The sequence below is a fragment of the Taudactylus pleione genome, unplaced genomic scaffold (genome assembly GCF_031769625.1).
Source record: "Taudactylus pleione unplaced genomic scaffold, aTauple2 ptg000032l, whole genome shotgun sequence".
NCBI lineage: Eukaryota > Metazoa > Chordata > Amphibia > Anura > Myobatrachidae > Taudactylus > Taudactylus pleione.
This window is the reverse complement of record NW_028284434.1, coordinates 31,472,817-31,496,023: the sequence shown is the minus strand read 5'-3', so window position 1 is coordinate 31,496,023 and position 23,207 is coordinate 31,472,817. Positions and strand designations below refer to the sequence as shown.

General features: G+C 44.9%; 1 protein-coding gene across 1 annotated transcript in view; it reads right to left on the bottom strand.

Moving 5' to 3' along the window:
• Window positions 1–23,207, bottom strand: part of DNAAF5 (dynein axonemal assembly factor 5) — a 72,151-nt gene that overhangs the window by 7,082 nt on the left and 41,862 nt on the right. Inside the window, exons 7-10 of the mRNA XM_088451976.1 lie at window positions 17,375–17,518; window positions 15,483–15,651; window positions 9,135–9,282; window positions 2,790–2,940 (exon numbers count right to left, since the gene is read on the bottom strand). Of these exons, the coding sequence (XP_088308102.1) occupies window positions 2,790–2,940; window positions 9,135–9,282; window positions 15,483–15,651; window positions 17,375–17,518 (612 nt within the window). The remainder of the gene's footprint in view (window positions 1–2,789; window positions 2,941–9,134; window positions 9,283–15,482; window positions 15,652–17,374; window positions 17,519–23,207) is intronic.

Genomic DNA, 23,207 nt, shown 5'->3' with positions numbered 1-23,207 from the left:
AACGAATGGGAAACACAAACAAGACAAGAAAATCCCTTCAGCATTGGGGACTGAAAGCAAGCGGCTGTAAATAAAGATATTCGCCAGGGAAAACAAGATGTGAAAAAAAAAAAGGAAAAGGGCTAAACAAACAGTATATAATTCAATAAAATGAATGAAAACAAGTATTAAGCGATAATAAAAAATCAGTTACATGAGTCTATTAATGTGTTAAAAGAAATCCACTAGAAGAAATAATCGCAGATATATGTGAATAGTTCAGATTAAACAAAATGACTTCATACCCATCTGTATCCAGATTATATTCCACTAAACATTCCAGACACAAGTCCAATTGCTAATGGATGAGCTTGTGATCCTTAGCAACTGCACACCCATACGCAACTATGGGCAATTCAGAGTGGTACGCATCTCAGCCATATCTCCCCTTGTAGTGGAGTGGGTGTAACTGGGCAGCAAATGGGCACTCGCAATCAGGATGTGTACAGTGGGATTCTAGATGGACTTGTGGACTATTCGGTTGTCAGCGTACGCAGCAGAGGCGGGCTGGGACGGGGGGCAGGGTGCCATCTGTCCCCCGGGCCGGTACGATTTTAGTGTTATGGGTCAGCCAGTTGCGTTAGGCACTCGGGAGACATGCAGAGGATGCTCCCCGGCCACTCAGTTTGTGTAACAAGGATATTCAGTGTGGCCGTCCTTGAAGCCCTTGTAACAACCTGAGCAGCCGGGAAGCATCCTCTGCATATCCCCCGAGCCGCCAGACATATGATTAGTGGCCACTCAGCCCTACCCCGATGGCACCTGCTTCACCTCCTGGGGCTCCCTTTCCCCCTGGTACCACTTACTGCTGGCCTAGCCGTCTCAAAGCAGCCGGCCGGACTGGTTCACATGAGCCGGCTATGCACCGTCTTCCAGGATTTGCGTTCCACTTGGGAACACAATCCGGAAGCTGGCATCTGCCCTGGATAGCGGGCACTACCGGGTGCCAGACGGAGCTGGCAGAGACAGCTTCAGCGGCGGCCGAGCACTAGCGGCAGGATTGAGCATATTTCGGATTGGTGGCTGCTAGATCCCCCTGTCCGGACTTGTAACCTCACCTCAGCGCCGGTAACTGTGCGTCTCTGGGAGGGGCAGGAGGAAAGATTGTTGCTCCCACCTGACTGCCCTACACCTTCCACCTGACTGCCTCACACCCTGCTGACTGCACCTAGGGACCTACTATTTATTCACCCACAGTGCTGTATATATGTGTGTGTGTCCATTGAAACCCACAAGGAAACTAAAAGTCTTCTCTGCACTTTTCTTCATAGTAAATGTGTAAGGCTTTCTCCACCTGTGTAAGGTTTGTGTGTAAGGCTTTCTCCACCTCTAACGCTTGACAAAAGCCTGTTTTAAGTTTAATAATTAGACCACTTTGCACCATTTTTTGACCATGATTTTCCTGTTACCCATAATCTAACACTGCAGCCCTTTCACTTTCCTGCATCACCTCTGCCTGTCTGCTCCTGTCTCACTAACGTTCCATCTCTTCCCCCTGCAAATCACCTCGACACTCTCTTGTCCCACCTGCCCCCTCGTCTTCTTCCTCCCCTCACTCTCCTCTCCATCCTTCTGTCAATGTCCCTCCTTTTCCTGTCTCCTCTTTATCCCCTTCTTACCTCCTCCTTTCCCGTCAATCCTATCTCTTCCCTGCCACATTTATTCCCCCTCTACATATCTGCCCTCCTCCCTTACACATTTTCCACGTCCCCCCTACAAATCCCCATCCTCTTCCCCCTACACATCCTCTCCCATTATTTTTTTTGAAAGCCGGGGCCACTTGCTTGTGCTGCCCCCCAGGTGAAAGTTGCCAGCCAGCCCCTGGTACGCAGAGATCTGGCTGGTGTAAATGTGCACTGGAAGGGGAGTGGTATAATGGGTCGACAGTAAAAGGTCGAAATTCAGAAAGGCGGGTCGACTGGTTCTGAATGTCAAGTCAACATGGTCATTAGCTAGACCATCAGTTTGGAGACATGTATTTTAACCCTAACAATCAAGAAAAAAAACATGTGTTGACATTTGTGTCAACATGTTAAATTTCGACTTTTTGAATGTGTCGACCATTTAACCCTGCAGAATGAAGGTCGACATAATGAACATGTCGACTTTTTGACTGTCGACTTTCAGAATGTTACAACCTCTTCATCCCACTGGAAGGGACAGCGGCTACTTTCATTAGCGGATGGATGGATGGGGCGGTGCGGCCAGCTGTGTATAGAGACGTGGATCTGTATTTAGGTCCGAGCATATTATGCTGACAAATTTTCTATGCCTCTGATTCAGCTGATTCCTTACAGCGGATTTCCTTTTTTTCACATACAGGAAACGCTGTTTCCCCGTCACACCAAAGCACGAACTGCAGGAGCTATTTCTAATTTGCTCCCAAAAACTAATCACTGCCAAAATATTAGTAGACGCGCACTTGACATAAATTCACACTTCTCCTATTTGTACCCTACACTAATGTCTACAGGTTACATAGGGTCCATCCATCTCCAGCAGTCACCCCACATCTCCAGCAGTCACCACACATCTCCAGCAGTCACCCCACATCTCCAGCAGTCACCCCACATCTCCAGCAGTCACCCCACATCTCCAGCAGTCACCACAAAGAATGTTGGTGCTTCAAAATATACCAATAATGAACAGAAGGCACCACCCGATTCAACACAAATGTACAATAACTACAATTATTCTTGGCTATTCATAGAAAGGACCTCTTTGTACTGAGATTGTGGCATATACTGTACCTCTGGGCGTGATAGAACCTCGCTCTGGAACAGCACCCAGAGGCAGGAGACCGCTATGGTGCGAATGGCTCCTGCCGTCCTGCCAGCCTGCCACTTCAGGTTAGGTACAAGTATGTCCTTAATGACCGTTTCTGAGTAAATATGGAACTGCCTGGGTGTGAAACAGACATAATAGATTAGATGAGAAGACAGTCCTCTTATTGCACAGTCACCATTACTAATCAGTAGGACCTGTGATCCCTTATTATGATAATCCTTTGTATGATGTTCCTTACATTCATTACAGGACTACAAAGTGTAGAAGGAAAAATATCAGCTTTTACAGACCCATGAACTTTGGCTCCATGTACAACCATAGATCTATAAATGGCCAAGCTGCCTTACTCTGACAGTGTACATGTTACACCTATGTGCAATGGACTCCCAGTGATATCAGGATAGTGACAAGGCTGGGGGCAGGAGTAGTATACAACACAGTCTAATTAGCTTCTAAGCAAACAGAAAATGTAACCAACAGTAAAAACCAGGTTTTATATAAATCACACGAGTGTTACATTATGTAAACTAATCTCGCTTTAGAGGAACTTTGAAATTGGGATAAAGAGGTGACCACATGCACCTGTCCTCACACTGCACTAATTAGCCCCATTTTGTGCACCATAGACTTTACAACTCAACACAATGTAACTTTTCCTTAAGTTATGCAATTTAAATTAGCTATACTAAACCTAAATGCACTATTGGTGACTTAATATGCAAAATTCAGGAAAAAGTATATAGCCGGGGTAATAAAGCAAGAAACACAGGCCCTGATCCAGAGATGGGCACAATACTGATATTTCCACAGATTGAGCGATCGATGTTGCACATGTGTAAGCCTACACTGATTACGCTTCCACAGAGGATTCACTGGCAAAGGGAGTGACTGCCAGTGTTTGGGGAGGTAACGCGTCGGTGGCATTTTAATACGGATTTCTGGGCATTCATAAATTAGCCAGTGCGCCCTTGCTCGCAGCCAGAGAGCCTTCTACGCTTCTGTAATCCCATTGTGTCTGCGACAGCTTATTCTTACTCAGAAGGCCGCTGGCACCCTGATCTGCGTTCGATTTTTCCGGTGTTGTGTGTGAGCGGTGGATGCAAGAGGCTTTCAGTGGGCGCCTCTAAGCATTGGGAGGCGAGCGAGTCATTAGCATATTTTCGCAATTGCGATCTGTGCAAGATGGCACCTGCGATAGCATTTACATCCATCTCTGAATCAGGCTCAAAGAACCTACATTATAGAACCTGTCTTCCCAGATTATGTACTTTTCTCTGAATTTGGTATCTCAGGGGTGACCTATGACGAAGCCTATAGGGTGAAACGCGCGTCGGTCACGTAGGGGGGATTCCTGGAGCGTGCACACAAGGTCCTCTCTCACCCTGCAGCAGACTCCCAGACCACTGACATCGCTGTACACACACCAAGGTACAGACATTCTGTCTCTATCCTTCTTGGGCACAAGTCATTCAGATAGTGAGGATTATCCTCTTAGTAGGGCGTCTGGCTCGGACTGCTGAGTATTCACTGCATTTGCACATACTCAATGCAGCTCTGCCAGATTTGAATAGAACGGAGGCTTTCTTTTTCTACCTATACGAGATACACTTCATTTAATTATTTTTTTCTTCCAAGCACAGAAAAATGGAGTATACTATTTAGTTTTGATGTAATACATATATGAAGAAACAATTGTCTAAACATCAGATTATATATTCTATGGAAAGTCCAAGAATCTAAGCTGCTTATAAAAACTGTATTAACACTGTTAAGACTGCTCACATATTAGCAGCACTCTATATCAAATATCTATTCACCCATTTTAGGACACAGTTATTTTCTTCATGAATAAAAATTCTTTTTAAGAAAAGGGGTATTCCACAAATAGGTGAAACTTATGACTGTATAAAAGCCTATGATCTCTCACCTCTCCTTTTTTTCCCCTCCTTCTACTTTTCTGTAATCTCATCAGTTCCATCTCTGGGAGCTGACAGTAGATGCAGGGGAATCTCTGAACGCATGTTTTTGAGGTGCGTGACTCTCATTGACCATCTCTGCCGACGGGCAAATGGTCAACAGTAGATCACTCCCTCAATCAGATACAGGCGCTTTTCATTGACTGTTTCTATATCAGCATTAGACACGGACACAGCAGACGATGTATTTATAAATTATAAATCTTTCTGATCTATTGAAATTATTTATTATGGATCATTCTGAATGGTATTGCTGTTAAATACCATGATACTGCCGCCGAGCAACTGTTACCACATAATTTTTCCTTTATTATTGGGTTAATTCTGTTGTCTGTTGATATATCATTGCCACCGTCAAACTATCATACTGTATGTACAACTATTTTTACAGGATATCTTGTTGTTAATATTTTACATGATAGTCTATTGGTAATTTTATCTGCCACTATGGTGTGACAATGTTTTATTCTTGACATCCACCAGGTTTAATTACGGCAACCTCAGGGAGACATTTTTTGTCTTGACATATAAAGATTGATTGATTATTTCAATATAGGAATATGTATGTGGAGAGAGATCTATTGTAAACCTAATACAGGTTGAGTCTCCCATATCCAAAATGCTTGGGACCAGGGGTATTTTGGATATCGGAATATTCCATATTTTGGAATATTTGTATACCATTTTGAAATGTCTTAGGAATAGGGCCCAAATCTAAACACAGAATGCATTTATGGTTCATATACACCTTATATACACATCCTGAAGGTTATTTTATACAATATTTTCAATAATTTTGTGGCTCAAACAAAGTTTGTGTAGATACATGAAATTCATTTATATGTCATATACACATTATACACACAGCCTATAGGTAATTTTATACTTTATTTTTAATAATTTTGTGCCTTAAACAAAGTTTGTGTACATTGAACCATCAAAAATCAAAGGTTTCACTATTTCAGTCATGCTAAAAATATTCCGTATTTCGGAATATTTGGACATGGGAGACTCAACCTGTACAGCCATCTGAAGGGTCCACACCAATTGGGTACCACTAGATACCAGATATTTAATTTAATATATTTTAAATTTTGTGTCCATTTTTGGTGCCAGTGTGAAACCTAGATTTTGTCTCACAAAGGTACCATATTTTTGTTCAATTACTATTTTTTGAGTAAGTATGTTTGATCTAAGATAGATCCAATAAAGGTTAAGTTTTAAATGACAGTGTGCCCCCCCCCCAAAAAAAGAGTCTTCTTTTCTTCCTTTTTTCATGCATCTGAGGGGGTGATTCAGCCTCAGAGTAACTGTCGCAGCTGCTAGCATGGTAGCAGCTGCGATAGATGTAATATGGTAATGAAGCCGGAGTGGTCACGCCTCCTGCATGCATTACTGATCCGAGCTGCGTCCATGGATGCATCGGATCATCTGCGTGTCCATTGGCCAGCTGAGTGACACTCAAGCCGGTGATCGCGGATTCTTGAAAGAGGACAGGAAATCTCTGTCAGGTGACTGAGACCCTGGTCTCTCCATTACCCACCAACGGTGGCGATAAGCCTCTGTTTTGGAAAACCGAGGTCATCGCCGCCTCCTCCCGCCACGAAAAACGGCAGCAGACCTGTACTGCCCATACGCAGTATGAATCTGGTGCATGCACAGATTGCTGACCATTGGGAATCTGCATTCAGTAGTGCACTGCTGAATTAGCCCTTATTTCGCTAATAGTGTACTAAAGCATTGTACTTAGCGGATTAGTATTTTTGTCCCAAAGGAATTGTTATAAATATAGGACACATCTGTATTAACAAGTCTCAAAGTATGAAACAGGTCTATGGTAAGAGAGCAGATAGTGATGCTCCTTAAACATACTGGATCAGAGATAAGAACAATTCTAAAAAAAAAGGAGCAATTTGCTTCTGGAACAATCTAGGTCTCATTGTAAGGGGTTACCAATTTATGTTATGGCCGCCTGAAATGAGACATCGGAACCACTTTATCTGCGTACGGGATCACAGACGCAGGCTACGACACGCACCAAAAATGTCCAGACACACCTGCGCTTTTTTTGCTGCCACTCCCAGTTACCTCCCCAAGACATTCCTTGATAGTCAATCACATGGCGAAGTAATCCTCACAGCATTGCAAAGGTACCTTAAAGTGTGCGCAGTGCGACTGTGATACATGCGCAGTCAACCGATAATCACTCAACTGCATAAATATGGGAATAGCGCACATCTCTGAATCAGGTCCTGTGTTACATGTATAGTGGGTTTAAAAAAATAAATTAGAGTTCATCAGTTTACATTTTTCAAGAATTGTAACTATTGTGCCCTTGTAGCTATAGGAAATGTATTACATGATCTCTGTTACCACATTATAGGTGTTATAGTTCATGTAGAAATCTTTTAATGTTGAAGTGTTATTGTAAGAAATGATCATTAGGCTTTATTAGGGTTCTGGTGTTATCGGGAGTCTATATAAGAATGTTGTTCTGCTGGTAGATCACAATCTTCCAGTAGGGGGCACTAAAGTACAAATTATCTGTCATGTCATGACAATAACTCCACAAAAGCAGAATGTGATGCCTCATTTATACAGGTCCTGTAGTTCACCCTCAAAATGACAAATCAAAAGTTAAAAAAGGGCCACAACATGCTCAAATATATACAGTGACATTTCATAAGCCAAATCTAGTCTGGCAAGAAATCTCCACTCGCAAACCCAGCATAGTAGTTTCAATTCAATGAAGGTTCCTCCAATGAGACCATGCAACGGCATGACAGGAGCCACCAGACTGCCAAATCTCACAGCAGGATTGATTAGAATGCAGGTGTGCAGTGTGACATCACCAGAGTATCTGGTTACTTAGTTACTCTAGACCAGGGATGGGGAACCTCCTGCCCGGGGGCGTAGAAGGCCCTCGGAATCATTTGGTCTGACCCTTAGAGCTTGTTTTCTGCTAGCCTCATATGGCTAGCATGGTGCCTAGAATGGTACACTGCAGCCAGAATCTATGCAGCAGTGCCACCTGGAGCGTCCTTGGGATGCTTTAGAGGGTCACACTACTGTCCTTACAGCTCTACAGAGCATCCTGAGGATGCTCCGGGCATTGCTGTGATCATCGGCGATTGTGGCCCCGCCCGTGTGATGTCACACGGAGAGGGCACGGCCTGCACCAGGCCCGCGAATAATATTCTATATATCAAAATGGCCCTCGGCAGAAAAAAGGTTCCCCGCTCCTGCTCTAGACACAGGGACATGCTCCAGATTTATTAGTCACCTCGTCCTGACCTGGTATAAGGCATCTGCACAATCAGCAACTTAAACCTCCATGTTGCAATAGAATATAAACATACAAAGCAGCTTATGCAAGTCTTCTTTTCATACAGTATAACTACTATGAGGGAGCAAGGGATGTTTTTTATGTACAGAGATGACATGCGGCATGGAAACACCCACACCATCACTTTGTGCCCACAAAACTGCTACCTCCATTTTGTGCAGCCATTATGTGCACTTTAACATATACCGACGACAAGGCAGACATTTGACTGCCTTATCGTCGGTATATGGAAAACATGATCCAAACCAAAACCATTTACACAGTGTGATACAAGCTAGTTATACTATATATTCACACTTATATAGCATTTGCAGGAACGTCTTAGACCTACAGATATTGGTTACAAGGGTTTACTTTGTGGGGAGAACATTTTTCCACGCACATCAAACTTCCTTCCTGTGGTTATGCTACAGAAAAGAGACAGTAAAATGGATGGTAAGAGGACAACAGTCTGAACCTTGGACGCTAACACAACGTATAGGACCACTAAACTAAAATATAAGCTGACTTTTATAAAACTATACAATATAAAATAATATTTAAAAGGTTATGACGGAAGATATTATTCCTATGCACCGGAAGCTTGTCTAAGTCTATACAAGGACAATAGCTCACATTTATCTGAATAGTAAAAGCAATAGATCTAAGATATGGTAACGTTACATATTATATATGTATTTCTATATATTTACATGTAGCCTTAGTATGGGAAAATATAGATGTGTAAGTTATACAAGAGCAGTGTTCCCATTGTATTGCCCTGATTAGATTAGTGGGACATTCCAGTCGCACGGACTCCAAGTGGCATATTTGTGCATTGTTTTCCTTTAGTAACTTAATTAAGTAACATTTCTGTGTAGGACTAGACTGAACAATACGCCTTTCAAGCATTCCTGTCTGCAATATCGTATGATGAGTGCCCAAAATCCTATGAATGAGCACTTATTGTTTTATATGGTGAAGGAAGTGACGGAATCCCAACAAACCCTTTAGAGTTGACGGTTTCGTTGGCTTTTAGCAGAAGTTTGGACAACATGGTGAAGAGTTTCAAGCGCATCTGAGGCTCCTTGGTTGGCAGAAGGCAGGTCTTTAAAATCGGCATGAAGAGATCTAGATGCTCTCCAATCACAGGGCCTGAAACACACATGTAAATAAAACCGTATCTTACTCCATGCTGGAAACAGAAAATATGCTCATTTACAAGTAGTATTATGTAAGCATTACTTAGGGCAAAGTGGCAAAACTAGTATTTTATGACTGTTTTCCTATGTACAATGCTGTTATCAGTGCAGCCCGCGCAGTTCAACCCACAAACAAATTGGCTTGTTCTCCTTAATACAGCGATAACAAGAATATGTACTTTATTCCAGGTGTGCAATTATAGGGTAATTGCCTTTTTACGGTCCCCCACCCCCGACAGAACAGCACATCGGCACACAAGTGTTTATGATGGGCGTAAGGGTAGTTATGATGGGGTGTGGACACTCTGCAAGACATTTACACGTTATTGCATAAGTGTGTGTCTGCCATGACATGTGTCAATGTCATTCAAGATAGGTTAACAACCTCTTCAGGTGGCAGGGACTTTATTTTTTCTTTTAAAAATCAATTTTACTGTAAATAATTTTTTATTAATATATTCCTTTTGTAAAAGGAAGGGGGAGAGATTTTGTTAGAGGAGGAGCTCTCAGTGCTACTTCTGTCCATGGACGAGAGCTGGCAAGCACTAGGACCCTTTTCCAGAGATCTGACCACCGACATCAGCTACTGCGCATGCGTGCCTTCATCACGCATCTTTCATCACTGGCGTCCATGCTGTATGGATGCGCACCTGAGACCCTGCACACCACAGAAGGTTAGTGTGCCCCAATACCCTGTGCCACCTCCGCTTCCCATAAGGAGCATACGGCTAGACACCACCACGACATACACGCTTATACTAGCCAGCGCACTACAACACCCAGCATACCCTATACTCTCCAGGCTGTATCTGGTATCATATCTTCAACCTGTACTGTGATCAACACTGTGTCTAATGCCACTTGTTTCTACTCGGTTAATTAAACTTCCACCTGGTTAAGTTACTTGTTGTCTGAACTAACTGCCACTCACACATACAGTCCAGAACCCCAGCATCCCGCCACAGGTCACTGGTGCCATCATTCTAATAGACTGATATTTCTTCTGCCCCTCAACAATGTTACATCACTTCTAATAGCTCTATAGTTTTCCTAATGATCTAAATAAACGTATGTTGCTATGGAGAGGCAGCAAGACTCAGACTTCGTCACTCCTGCCCAGGGGCGGTTTATCCATTTACTTCAGCGGGAACTTTCTGGTGGGCCGACGGCTCAGGGGGCTGCTGGCTGCAGATTTTGTTTTGTATATAAATATATTAACGGTGTTTCACTGGCCCTGAGTAGCACTTCAGGTAGAGATGCGGCCGCAGGTCATAAAAGAGCAGGGGGAGGCAGTCCAGCCAGAGTAGGGGAGGGTCCTCCCCTCCCGTTTCCTCCCCTTCTCTTACCTCCCCTCCGACACTGCTTGATGATGGGGCTCTGACATCACGATCCAGTGACCAGCCTCGGCGCGAAAACCAGAGGAGACTGCCAGCCCCAGACGTGCTGGTCCGGACCTCCTCCATCACTTGTTGGGACAATGCTTTGCCCTTGCTGTGCTGTCTGTGTTATCTATCACAGGATCGGTAACCGCGTGAGTTAGTCCTTCACTCACAACAACATTCTCTCTCTTTTCTCCCTGTCTCACTCACTGCTACATTTCTCCCTCTCCTCCCTGTCTGTGTCCCTCTCTCACGCTGCTCCCTGTCTTTCTGTATCACACTGCTCCCTGTCTTTCACTGCTCCCTGCCTCTCTCTCACGCTGCTCCCTGCCTCTCTCTCACGCCGCTCCCTGCCTCTCTCTCACGCTGCTCCCTGTCTTTCTGTATCACACTGCTCCCTGTCTTTCACTGCTCCCTGCCTCTCTCTCACGCCGCTCCCTGCCTCTCTCTCACGCCGCTCCCAGCCTCTCTCTCACGCCGCTCCCTGCCTCTCTCTCACGCCGCTCCCTGCCTCTCTCTCACGCCGCTCCCTGCCTCTCTCTCACGCCGCTCCCTGTCTTTCTGTATCACACTGCTCCCTGTCTTTCTGTATCACACTGCTCCCTGTCTTTCTGTATCACACTGCTCCCTGTCTTTCTGTATCACACTGCTCCCTGTCTTTCACTGCTCCCTGTCTTTCTCTCACACTGCTCCCTGTCTTTCTCCATACTCACCTTCCAGTCCTCCAGCATCTCATGGTACTCCTCTCTTCCTACACAAACAGGTGGATACCGGACCATGTGATCTCCTGCATGAGTAGTGACCACCGACTCAAGACGCTGCCTGTCCAGAAAGGATCAATTTCTTCAGAGGCTCCCCATTGCAGAGCAATCATATAGGTAAGAAAATACTCATTCACAATGCATGCTTGCTCTGTTTTCTCACTGGAGAGAGGGACTGGGGAGCATGCTTCCAGCATGGCAAATTGGGGGGGGGGGAGGTGGCTTGCAAGCACAAAGTCACGCCCCTTACCACAAAACCACGCCCCCTTTTCGTACGCGCACCTTCGGTGCGCATATAGGACCACTTTCAGGGAATTTTCCAGGGCCACTTTAAGTTCCCAATCCACCCCTGCTCCTGCCCTGAATAAGGTCAGTACCTCTTGGAAGGAGTCTCTATGGCTGAGGTGGTGATTCTGTATTAGGAACCTGTGCCTAGACTGAGCACTTTGATTTACCAATCTAGTGACAGGGAAACACTTTAACAGTGAAAATAGGAGTGCGGCCATTTGGTGGCCTTATACAATATTCAACCTATCACTTCCTTATGAAGCACCACCCACCTCAGTTATGTCGCCCCAAGTGAATTTTTGGTCTGCATTCTATTCATGACTATTGGTTCAGCCCACAAAATACCTAACTCGAAAGGTGACATTGATACTTAAAGGCAATTAACCTAAACTGATTTTGGGGGCAATTTCTTATAATCACCAGAACATTAGCAAAATAAAAATATGCTCTCAAATTACAGACACTAAGACCCGTATTCAATTAGTTTCGCACCTGCGATACTCTTTCGCCTGCTGGACTTTTCTTCCTACATCGCGTGTTTTGCAAGCGGAAAAGTATCGGGCACGCTCCCGCTATTCGCCGTATCCAATTAGAAAAGACGCGAAAACGGCACCCGGCGAAACTGAAACAGGCGAAAAGTCCTGTCAAAAATGGGGAACTCAGCCTGACACCCCCCCCAAAAGATGCACTAACATTGGGGATCACTATAGATGCCCCCGATTAGCCCTAATGAAGGTATTTAGGGTACTTAAGTTGAGTCAATTGGTGCATTAACACATGTGGTGAAGAATAGCATTAAGCAGTTTTATAAAAAAAAAATATGTACTCCCAGCAAATTTGGGGTTTTGGAAAATGGGGGCTAGCATATTTTTAAGTTGCTAAAGTGAAGATTTAAAATACGAAAAAATCCACCGGTCGCCAGCACTGCAATCAAAAAAAACACCCGCCCCATACTTGGGCACCCCCCAGAAGTCTATTTCGCTAGTTTTTAAGCTTGTCCCCCAACTTTGAACTTTTTCATCCCCCAAAATGAAAGTACTTTTTGGGGGTGTTATATAGTTTTTTTACAATTTTTTTTTACATAGTTTATCTTTGGGGGACTGTCCCAAGGGTGCATCCCAAAAATGCAATTCTGCACTTTCTTCCGCCTGCTATTCATAGGCGAAACTTTTCCGCCGATTACACTGCATTGACTTTTCGCGTACTTTCAGCCTGGCGCAATGACGTCATTCACGATACTTTCGCGGATTCGGACTTTTCGCCTCTAATTGAATATGGGCCTAAGTCTTTAACAACACATGAAAATTTAGAATGGGAACGATGAACTTAAATTTCCTTAAAAGAAAAAAAAGAAGAACAAGGAGCTGGGATGCTGGGATCAAACAGACTTTAATTACTGAAAATAATCATATCCTGCCCTTAGGGATACAATTACCACATAGCGCAGCAGAGAGACAGGTATCTGCCCCTTGACCAAGCATTCCTGAGACACCATGTACATATTAGGATAGCAAGCTGGATGTGCAGGTTTTCAGTTTGTCAGGATATGAGAATAGGATATATTATTACTGTAAGTGACTGCATCATCTCCACCAATGAGGAGGCTACAATCTAATGTCTGCTGATTGGTGACATCGTTACAGGCGGATAATAAGCAGACAGGTAGGTGTGGGGGCTCCATCTACATAAAATAGGAACATTCATTTAAAAGATGTAAGCGGTAAAAAGCTCTGACAAATGGAGCAGAAAGATTTTTCTATATGTACTTTTATTTATCTTTAAAGTAGTAGTGCACAGGACAAACACGGATTAATAAGCAGTCCTGACACACTAAGGGGCCTACTTATCATGATATATTTGCAGCATATTCCCTGAAGAGAGCTGTTATCGGGGGATACCAGCAAAGTATCACCTCAATGCATGAACGAGGGGCATCCGCAAATAGCTCTAGTATCTACATTGGTCCCTCAATTTCCGAAAGCAGGTTTTTATAGGGGTCTGCGAAGCATTCCGGAGTTTGGTCCTCGCAGCTAACGCCATCTTAGCCTACCGGGATACATGTCACAAAATTTACCGAGTGAGGATTCCCCCGGTAATGGCCGCACATGTGCAGGAGCACCTATAGAGGATTAAAGAGACCAGTCATGCAGTCACTTCAGTCCAAGCACTTCGCAGGGACAGGCTCCTTTCAGAGGGCCCGTCCCTGCATGTGCCATTTCATACATTCTGGCGCAGTCATGCCATACTGCAATGCGATTTTGGACACTAATATCGTGCCCAGAAGAGAATGTGATTATTGATAAATAGGCCTTTGTTTTATATATTATTGTTAAATAGTGACTAATTGCATTTTATTTGCGTACTTAGGGCGTGATTCAGAGACAGAGGCTAATGCGATAGCAGCTGCATTTTCTCACGGAACGCAGCTGCGAAAATATGCTAATGTTAGCGAAGATCATCCGAGCATAAAAACGCCCACTGCTGCCTTATTACCTGCGTGCGATGACGCATACCTGTATAAATATCTGTAACATCGGCGCCCATCTTACACACCTGCCGCAGCCTTGGGTGCTCTTCTGACATGTAATGGCGTTCAAACGACCAGGCAAGTTTGCGTTTCGCTGCCCCCCCGTCACCACCCCCAAACGCTCACTTCCTGTCAATCTCTCTGCGATGGGTCTCCGTGGCCTGCGTCATTGCAGTGTGATCGCAGAGCTGCCTTCGCGTATGCGCTCTGCGATGTACGCGCAATAGCAAGTGATCGATCTGCGTGAAAATTGCACTAGCGTCCATCTCTGACCCAGGCCCTTAGAGAGCAAGTAATCATGCAGGGTTACATGCAGTGTCTCTAAGTGGTTATCAAATCAGTTTACAGAGTTTAACATTAAGTAGATGTAATATAAAGTAATGGACGGTATGGCCAACCAGAGTGGATACAGTTAGAGGTGAGCGGTTCAGATTTACACTGTTCTTTTAGCGCAAATTCGGATTTAACTTATTAGCTATCCGGAATCATGAAATTTGGATAGCCAATAAGATAAATTCGAACTTGCGCTGATTTTGGAGAAAAGAACAGAGGGCTTGATTCAGAGCCGGACGTTCTTTCAGAGCGCTCGCTCTGAATCAGGGCAGCATTTTTTGTTTGAGAGAGAGCCGGCCACCTGGCCGCTTGCTAAGCTGTGGGTGACCACCCACAGCTTTTGCGAGCGGCCAGGTGATGGTCCATTGCGACCATTGGGCTTGCGTCGAGACCCTTGTGGTAGGGTCTCATCCTTCGCCAGCCCCAGAGAGTTTCCGGCTTTAATAGAGCCGGAAGCTCACTACTGAGGCCGCCCCCAAACGGTAGGCGTTCCTTCGGGAGCGCCTCCGTTTGGCCAGCCACCCCCCTTGCCAGCCGCCAAAACGGGACTAGCTGTCAATCACAATCGACAGCCGCCCCGTTTTGGTGAGAGACCCATAGCAACGGAGCGACAGTCGCTGACCGGGTCTCGCACATGCGCAGTGGGAGACAATCGACCCACTTGCGAGCGCTGTGCGCTCGCGAGCGGGTCTGAATCAGGCCCAGAGTAAATCCAAACCGCTCGTCTCTAGATACAGTTTTGAACCAACTGTTTGCAGCCTATACAGAGGAATAGCATAACACTATGTATCTCCAAATGTTACAGTTGAGGGTCTTGTAAATCCAATTAAAAACATGGACCAAAAAGTTATTCCAGGAACCTTACCAGACTCTGAGACGAGGACCTCAAACTGTGCTCGCTCTATGGAAAAGCTGGCCCATTGATCATGACCTATAGACGCCCACTGCATCAACTGCTGCATGTGCTGTCTGTATAGACCTTGAGGTCCACTCACACCTTGCACTCCTGCCAGTGATAGCGTTACACCTTGTACCTGCACAGAAAGATATATAGCAGCATGTAAGGTAGTGGCCGTCTCTACGCTAGTGTAACGGGAAGACGACATTTATACTGTCTATGTGCAGTAGTAGATGATAAAAACATGGTTCTGGTGGCCGGTATATGTGGGATGTAGACAGCTACACCAAGGTGTACACTATGATCAAAATGATTAGACATGAAAGAAATATTCCGGTAGAGCTCGGAAATACAGATAACCTTTAATAAAGCGGAGAATATTCTGCAAATGGGGTTAATAAAGGGTGTTTTGGTACTAACAGCCAAGTGTGTGTTCTTGCACACTGTGAGGACAGATTCAGCTGGAGAACATTACTTTGCTGACACCACGTCTGCTTGTCAATGGTCCGACAAGCAGAGCTTCATGTACCATTGCTGACAGATTTAAAGTCTTCAGAATAATGATTACACAATACAGATTTGATATAGTGGTTGTATATTGGAAGTTTATGTTCCCTACACAAAAATGGCTTATGTAGCACAATGAGCATTTTTAGTTCTAAAAATCTGCACATGTTAAGTCATCACAATTACAGATGTGGAACTGATGAACATTATGTACAGACGCTTAAGGTGGAACATCTATGGCAACATGACATGGGTCACAAAGGAAGACTCTGACATTATGATTAATGTATAGCGGTTGCGGGTGGCTATGGCTTAGATAACATCGTCTGGAGCAGGCCCGGCCAACTTGTGGCTCACCAGCTGTTGTGAAAATACAAGTCCCAGCATGCTTTACAGGCTGATCGGTGGGAGGATATGCTGGGACTTGTAGTTTCACAGCAGCTGGTGAGCCACAGATTGGCCAGGCCAAGTCTGGAGCACGATGTCCTCTTGTGATGGAGTGAATGAATTTGTTGCTTCCCTCTTGGTGAAGAGCTTATTCTGCAACTTGCTAAACTAGCGACAGTAGGTGCTGATTGCCCAGTAGAAGCCTAAATCAAGAGAAATTGTCACTCAGTAAGCTAGGGTTAGGCTACCTGTGACTATTCTCGGCATGCTCTCTCAGCCTGCACTTGTAGTTCCACAATACCTGGAGAACTCCGGTTATTTAACTCTGACGAAACGCTTTGAATGCATATCTTAGGATACATACAAAGTATACAAGCAGTTGAAGATCATTTTTATTTGAAAAGCATTTATCTTTTACGGATTATTCGAAAATGTTTTGTTTTTATTTTTTTTTGCCTGAAAACCCAACTCCATGGGACCATTAGAGGTCCTATGCCAGGGGCACAAACTCTTCAGAAGACTTCACCTCTCGCAGCAACAATTATCTTCTTTTTTACAACTTAAAAAGTAAAAGGATCCAAATTTGTAGCACAGCACAGATTGGCGTCAGATCATACTGGTCATGGTTGTAAACATGGGCACAAAAAGCCACTTCTGCTGCCCCTGCTGTTTGGGGCATAGGGAATGTTACAGAAAATTATATTGCAGATGCAATAATCCTTTAAAACGCAGCAGTCATCCTGCTGCGTTCGTGTGTGTGTGCGCAGTGTGGTAGAGCACAGTAGAAACACTATCAACCACTAGGGGGCGATAAATGTATGAACATTCACCGTGTACAGATCACTCAACAAAAGCCAAGTACAAAAATGGATTTGTCTAGTTAATTTGTGACTCAATATAACAGGTGATAGATAGGGAGTGAACGAGTATAGAGGTGATAAAAAGAAGACCAGTAATAATATTACCTTTTCATAGAGGGTTTCAGAGGCTGGGCTGGCAAGTATTGTTATCAGGACCTTCATGCAATGCAGGCTGATGTCTGTACAGTGCTGCTGGCATATGCTAATCAAGGACTGTATACAGCACAGAAACTGATCCAGGTACAGCACCTGTCAAATAAACACATAGAAGGACCATTGTCTGGAAGCTTAGATGAGAAATATAGATGTCCTTACCTATTACCTAGTCTAACTCAATTAAAGCATAAATGATACTTCTCAGTCATCGCATACCATGCATACCTTACAAACAGCCAAAGATGGACACTTAAGATAATTTTGCACAGGCAGGAACATATTTCAGTGTTCCAAATATGTAAAACAATGAAATCTGCACTCAACTCGCAAGACAAGACAAAGGGGCATATTTACTAAAGTTAGCATTTTTAGAAGTGGAGATGTAGCCCATAGCAACCAGATTCTACTTAACATTTAACTAGCACTTTCTAGAAAATAGCTAGAATCTGATCGGTTGCTATGGGCAACATCTCCACTTCTAAAAACTCACTTTAGTAAATATACCCCAAAGACTCACATGACAAACAACAGTAAATACAGTTAAATATACACAAAGTCCAAAATTCACTTGAGATAAAAACATACTATATTCTTATTTTGGTTACTCTTTATTTATAGGTCTTGATAAAAGGTATTGGATAGAACGAAACACGCTGACAAGCAAAGCTTTCATAGCCGCATACCTTTAATCTATTTATACTGCCCGACAGAACGACTATTATTTATTACTGTACTAATTGGATATATCAATCAGTATACACCTTTACAAATCCTATTATACAGTTTACTGACAGAGCGATATCAATCCCGAACTGACCGGGTAAACAAATTAGGGACGTTCCTGGCAGTGCCATGTGTCAGCCGGCACGCACAACAATCTGAACCAGATACCAGATGTAACTACCCTTCTATTGGGGCTCCCCGCTGCTGTGACTGACCACACAGCGTGTCCGACTTACTCCGGACTGATAGGTAAATATACAGGACCAGCAACGGCAGCTAATGAGGAAGCCAACACGTATTGGGACCCATTCTTTGTATTGGAGGCGATTCCTCTAACATTGGAGCTCCCGACAGCCTTATACAGATGTGCCCAGCTAGTTTGTTGGTCCATACAGCCATGTAGCACGCCATGCATCTCGCGCCACACAGAATGTTTCTTAACGGAACGTAGCGTTGCGCTATAAAAAAAGTCATATCGTGTAATACAACTTTTTGTCCACCAGGTGTCACTTTTCCTAAACTACACAGCACATGCGTCAGAGTTCCAATGCATTTTCTGTATCACCGCCCAATGATTGACTGACAGAAGCTGTGATTGGCTACACTATAGTATAGCATTTGGTCATGGAATCAGGGCTGTAGAAGATTGTGTAATAAAGTATTAAAGAATGACAGTACAGTATGTGTGTGAGTCCTGTACTGTTAAAAAAATAATAATAAAAAATATATATATATATATATTTGTCTCATGGGCTCAGGCAGGGGTCACAGGCATGCACAAATGCATCTGAATCATACAGCGAATTGAATTGATAGCACAAGTAGCTTCTGCTGATTAAAATGATAAGTAGCATGCCTCTATTCTGTGAGCCAGTTCGGCTATGTTGCAAAGTCTGTGGCGTGCCAAATGGGACTATTTGAGGATAGGTGTATGTGGACACATCTGTATATTAAAGAACTACACCCAGAAGTTCAGTATTCCAATCCAACAGGTCCCGTTAATGCCTGTAATGGTTTCATCTCTGCTAGGCTGCTTAGGCGTGTCCTACTTCACACAAATCAGCAGTGTTGCTGATACACCTCCACAGTCTGCTTTCTAAACAGGGAATAGGGAGACAACTGGGGAGGGGCATCGACAACACTGCTGCCTGTGTGAAAGCGTAGCCCATAGCAGCAACACGGAATAGCAGTGCCAGGCCATTCAAGGCATTTAGAGACTTGCCAAATCAGAAGAGCACAGCGCCACCAGAAAGTAACTCTCTGTATTTAAGCTTAAAGTACTGAAGTCACCTAAACTACATATTTTAGATTGTGAGTTGAGTTCTCCTTTAAGTACTAACTAGTGTTTCTGCTAGGCTGCGAGAAGGGCACTGGAGAGGCCGGCAGGGAGTCTAAGCGCGTGCCGAAGGCGTGGCCTTGGGACACCTCCCATTTGTCACACTTGGGGGCGTGCCCAGTACTAACGGAGGTGCCGTGCTTCCGCCAAGCTCTCTCCTCAAGGTGAATAGAGGTCGTGCGCATGGTACACCATAACTTTTCCCACACGCGGGACACTGCGGCCCGTGGGTGGGGAAGGCTCAGGGGTGCTGTTTTAACCGGCACCGATAAAAAGGGCAGGGTGCTTTTTGCCCTTTTAAAATCGGGCAGGGCACGGTGCCCCGCTAAAAACAAGCTAGTGGGAACACTACCAACTACAGATAAGAATGCTCAATATCTGAATACATACCGTTCATATCAGTTTAAGAAACACCTTTGTTGGGATTTATCATAATCGTGTTATTCTGCAGGAGCGAGTACCTATCACATACACATCTAATGAATTAGTTATGCACACAGAAGCAATCTATATCCACACCACCACTCGGCATGGCGAGTTGGTCGTCAGACACGAGACGCCATGTAGATTAGCCGGTAGCTGTGAAGTCGGAGCTAGGTCTCTCCTACCTATGTTCTCTGGTTACATAGGTTTAGATTATAGGGTAACTGGTGCTCACGTTACACCAGTGCAGCTGCTGGCTCCCTGTGGATTGTGTGATCTTATTAACATTGCTAGTCGCTGCGTAACAAATGCATTAACAGGGTCTACAATCATTTCATTTTCCAGCACATTGCTGGTCAAACAAACCGGTTATGAGAAATATATAGCAACATCTGCAAACTAAACTGCAGAAGTAAACAAACAGAAGACAAAATATTTGGAGCGATTGCAGCTCTTTCAGTTGATGTTGGTAATATGTTGTAGGTTCTACCCACTGGTTTAAAGACGCATATATCGCATTTCTCTCTCAGCTGCCAGGTGCAGAATTCTGGGCCGTACACCTGGGAATGATCCATCCTATGTGCCGCTTATGCAGCTATTAAAGGGAGATCACAGCACTCAGTGACTGAAATGACATGGGGTGCTGACATTACATCATTTTAAATCCATAATTTGGATTCTTTGACATGACTGGATTAGTTCATGAAATTGTGCTGCCAGCCTGGATTAAGCTCCATGTATAGAACAGTCAATCAACAGTGTGATATTGAAAGAGCCGGTCACATTTATAAAAGACTACCAGTGACCAGAGTACAGTGTGGTGTGTTTGCTTTGTGCACATCAACAGAACATATACACAAACATACATTGTTAATGATCTTCCAATACATCAACACACTGGAAATTGCTGCAATTACCTCTGGCTGGTAAACAATAGAAAGCATTGACAATTGCCCTTTAGACTGATGATTAATCTGCAGTGATTCCCAGGAGAGTTACAATAATAAAGAACTGTTTTCCGATCTGCGCTATATGGGGAAACATACACTATAAAGGGAGTATTTCATATCATTTTATTTTTCTGTCTGTTTCAGTATATCATATGGGTATACTAGCAACCCGCCCCGGCTTTGCACAGGAGTAATTTCATCTTGCCAAAGCCCCCTGCATCTCATAACAACCTACTCCATGTCACCACAGTCCCCTGCATCTCATAACAACCTACTCCATGTCACCACAGTCCCCTGCTTCTCACTCCTGCCCTCTGCATCTCATAACAACCTACTCCATGTCACCACAGTCTCCTGCTTCTCACTCCTGCCCCTGCATCTCATAACAACCTACTCCATGTCACCACAGTCCCCCGCTTCTCACTCCTGCCCCCTGCATCTCATAACAACCTACTCCATGTCACCACAGTCCCCTGCTTCTCACTCCTGCTCCCTGCATCTCATAACAACCTACTCCATGTCACCACAACCCCCTGCTTCTCACTCCTGCCCCCTGCATCTCATAACAACCTACTCCATGTCACCACAGTCCCCTGCTTCTCACTCATGCCCCCTGCATCTCATAACAACCTACTCCATGTCACCACAGTCCCCTGCTTCTCACTCCTGCCCCCTGCATCTCATAACAACCTACTCCATGTCACCACAGGCCCCTGCTTCTCACTCCTGCCCCCTGCATCTCATAACAACCTACTCCATGTCACCACAGGCCCCTGCTTCTCATAACCTACTCCATGTCACCACAGTCCCTTGCTTCTCACTCCTGCCCCCTGCATCTCATAACAACCTACTCCATGTCACCACAGTCCCCTGCTTCTCATTCCTGCCCCCTGCATCTCACCAGTGTCACCATAACTCCCACTGCTGCTGACCTGCAGCTGGCTGGGCCCGGCCACTGGTATCTGCTGGGAAAGGCAGGAGGATCATGGATGAGAGATTTGTATTGCAGCTACCGTAAGCCTTATCAGCAGTATGTCTCCCAGAGCTGGGGCACATGTGCATATTTCCACAGCCTCCATGCGCACCCCTCCCCGGCTGCTGAAAATGGCGATGAGCAGTGTCCTCTTTGCACAATGTACCCTGTATTTCCTGGGATTCCTGTTGAGCTTCCACGCCGTGGTGCCCCTGTCCAAGAACAGCGCTGACTTCCGTGGGAGGAGCCTCCTGGTTACCGAGGGCGTATGGCTAAGCAGGAACATCACACTGGTGAGGGAGCATTTCATGGTGGAGGAGTGGTGGCCGTAGTCTGCCTGCAGGTTCAGCGTAGGGATGGACATGGGAAACATCCTTACCAATTACCGATGTTTTTGTTTCGATGGTAGTGTTTTTACCATTTGATAGTGGCGATGTTTGCACCCATCAAATGCAAATCATTTGATTGTGTTCCGAAGGTTGATTTTTTTTTTATTTTTTTTTTAATTCTTGATAGCTATGCCTCCCCTAGGCTCCTTTCTGGCTACGGAGTCTGCATCAGGGCATCTTCATGGGTTTGTTGGAGGCTCTCTCTCTCTCACTCTCACTCTCTCTGTTCCTCAGACGTGACCATGCTCAGTCCCCGACTCCCTCCCCTCTCTAGGCTGCTGCTAAGCAACAGGGCACATGCTATTTCTGATAGGCTCTCACTGTCTCTTGCTGTTTCAGCAACCTGGCCAGCTCATGTACAGCAGCTTGTTGCAATATTTTTTTCTGTGACTTTGCCTCACCAAAATCATCACTGCTCGGCTCCCTTTTGCAACAGATGGCTGGTTCATACACGTAAACCTTCCTCGACCAATGCTGTATAGAATAGTGAAACTCCCATCAAAATCCATCAAGTGGTTCAAGAGATTAGCTCGAACAACAAAGTAGACCCCTAAATTAGGGACTTTGGCCCTGAACTCAGAGACGGATGCTCTGAAAGAGCGCTCGCTCTGGATCTGGGTGTTTTGGGGGTTTTTTTTGTGCGGCCTCAAGGCCGCTCGCATAGCTGTGGATGACCACCCACAGCTATAGCGAGCGGCCAGGATGATGGTCGCGATGGTCAAGACCATCGGGCTTGCGACGAGACCCTTGCGGTAGGTCTCGTGGCCGCAAGCCCCAGAGAGCTTCTGGCTCTAATAGAGCCGGAAGCTCTCTCACTGACATCACTGGTGAGGTCAGTGGGGACGCCCACAAACAACAGGCGTTCGCTTGGGAACGCCTCCAGCCACGCCTACAAAATGTAAGATGTTGATCGACAGCTGCCCCTTTTGTAGTGAGCCACGGAGCGAGAGATTTTCTCTCTCGCTCCGGGGTTTGCTCACGCGCAGTG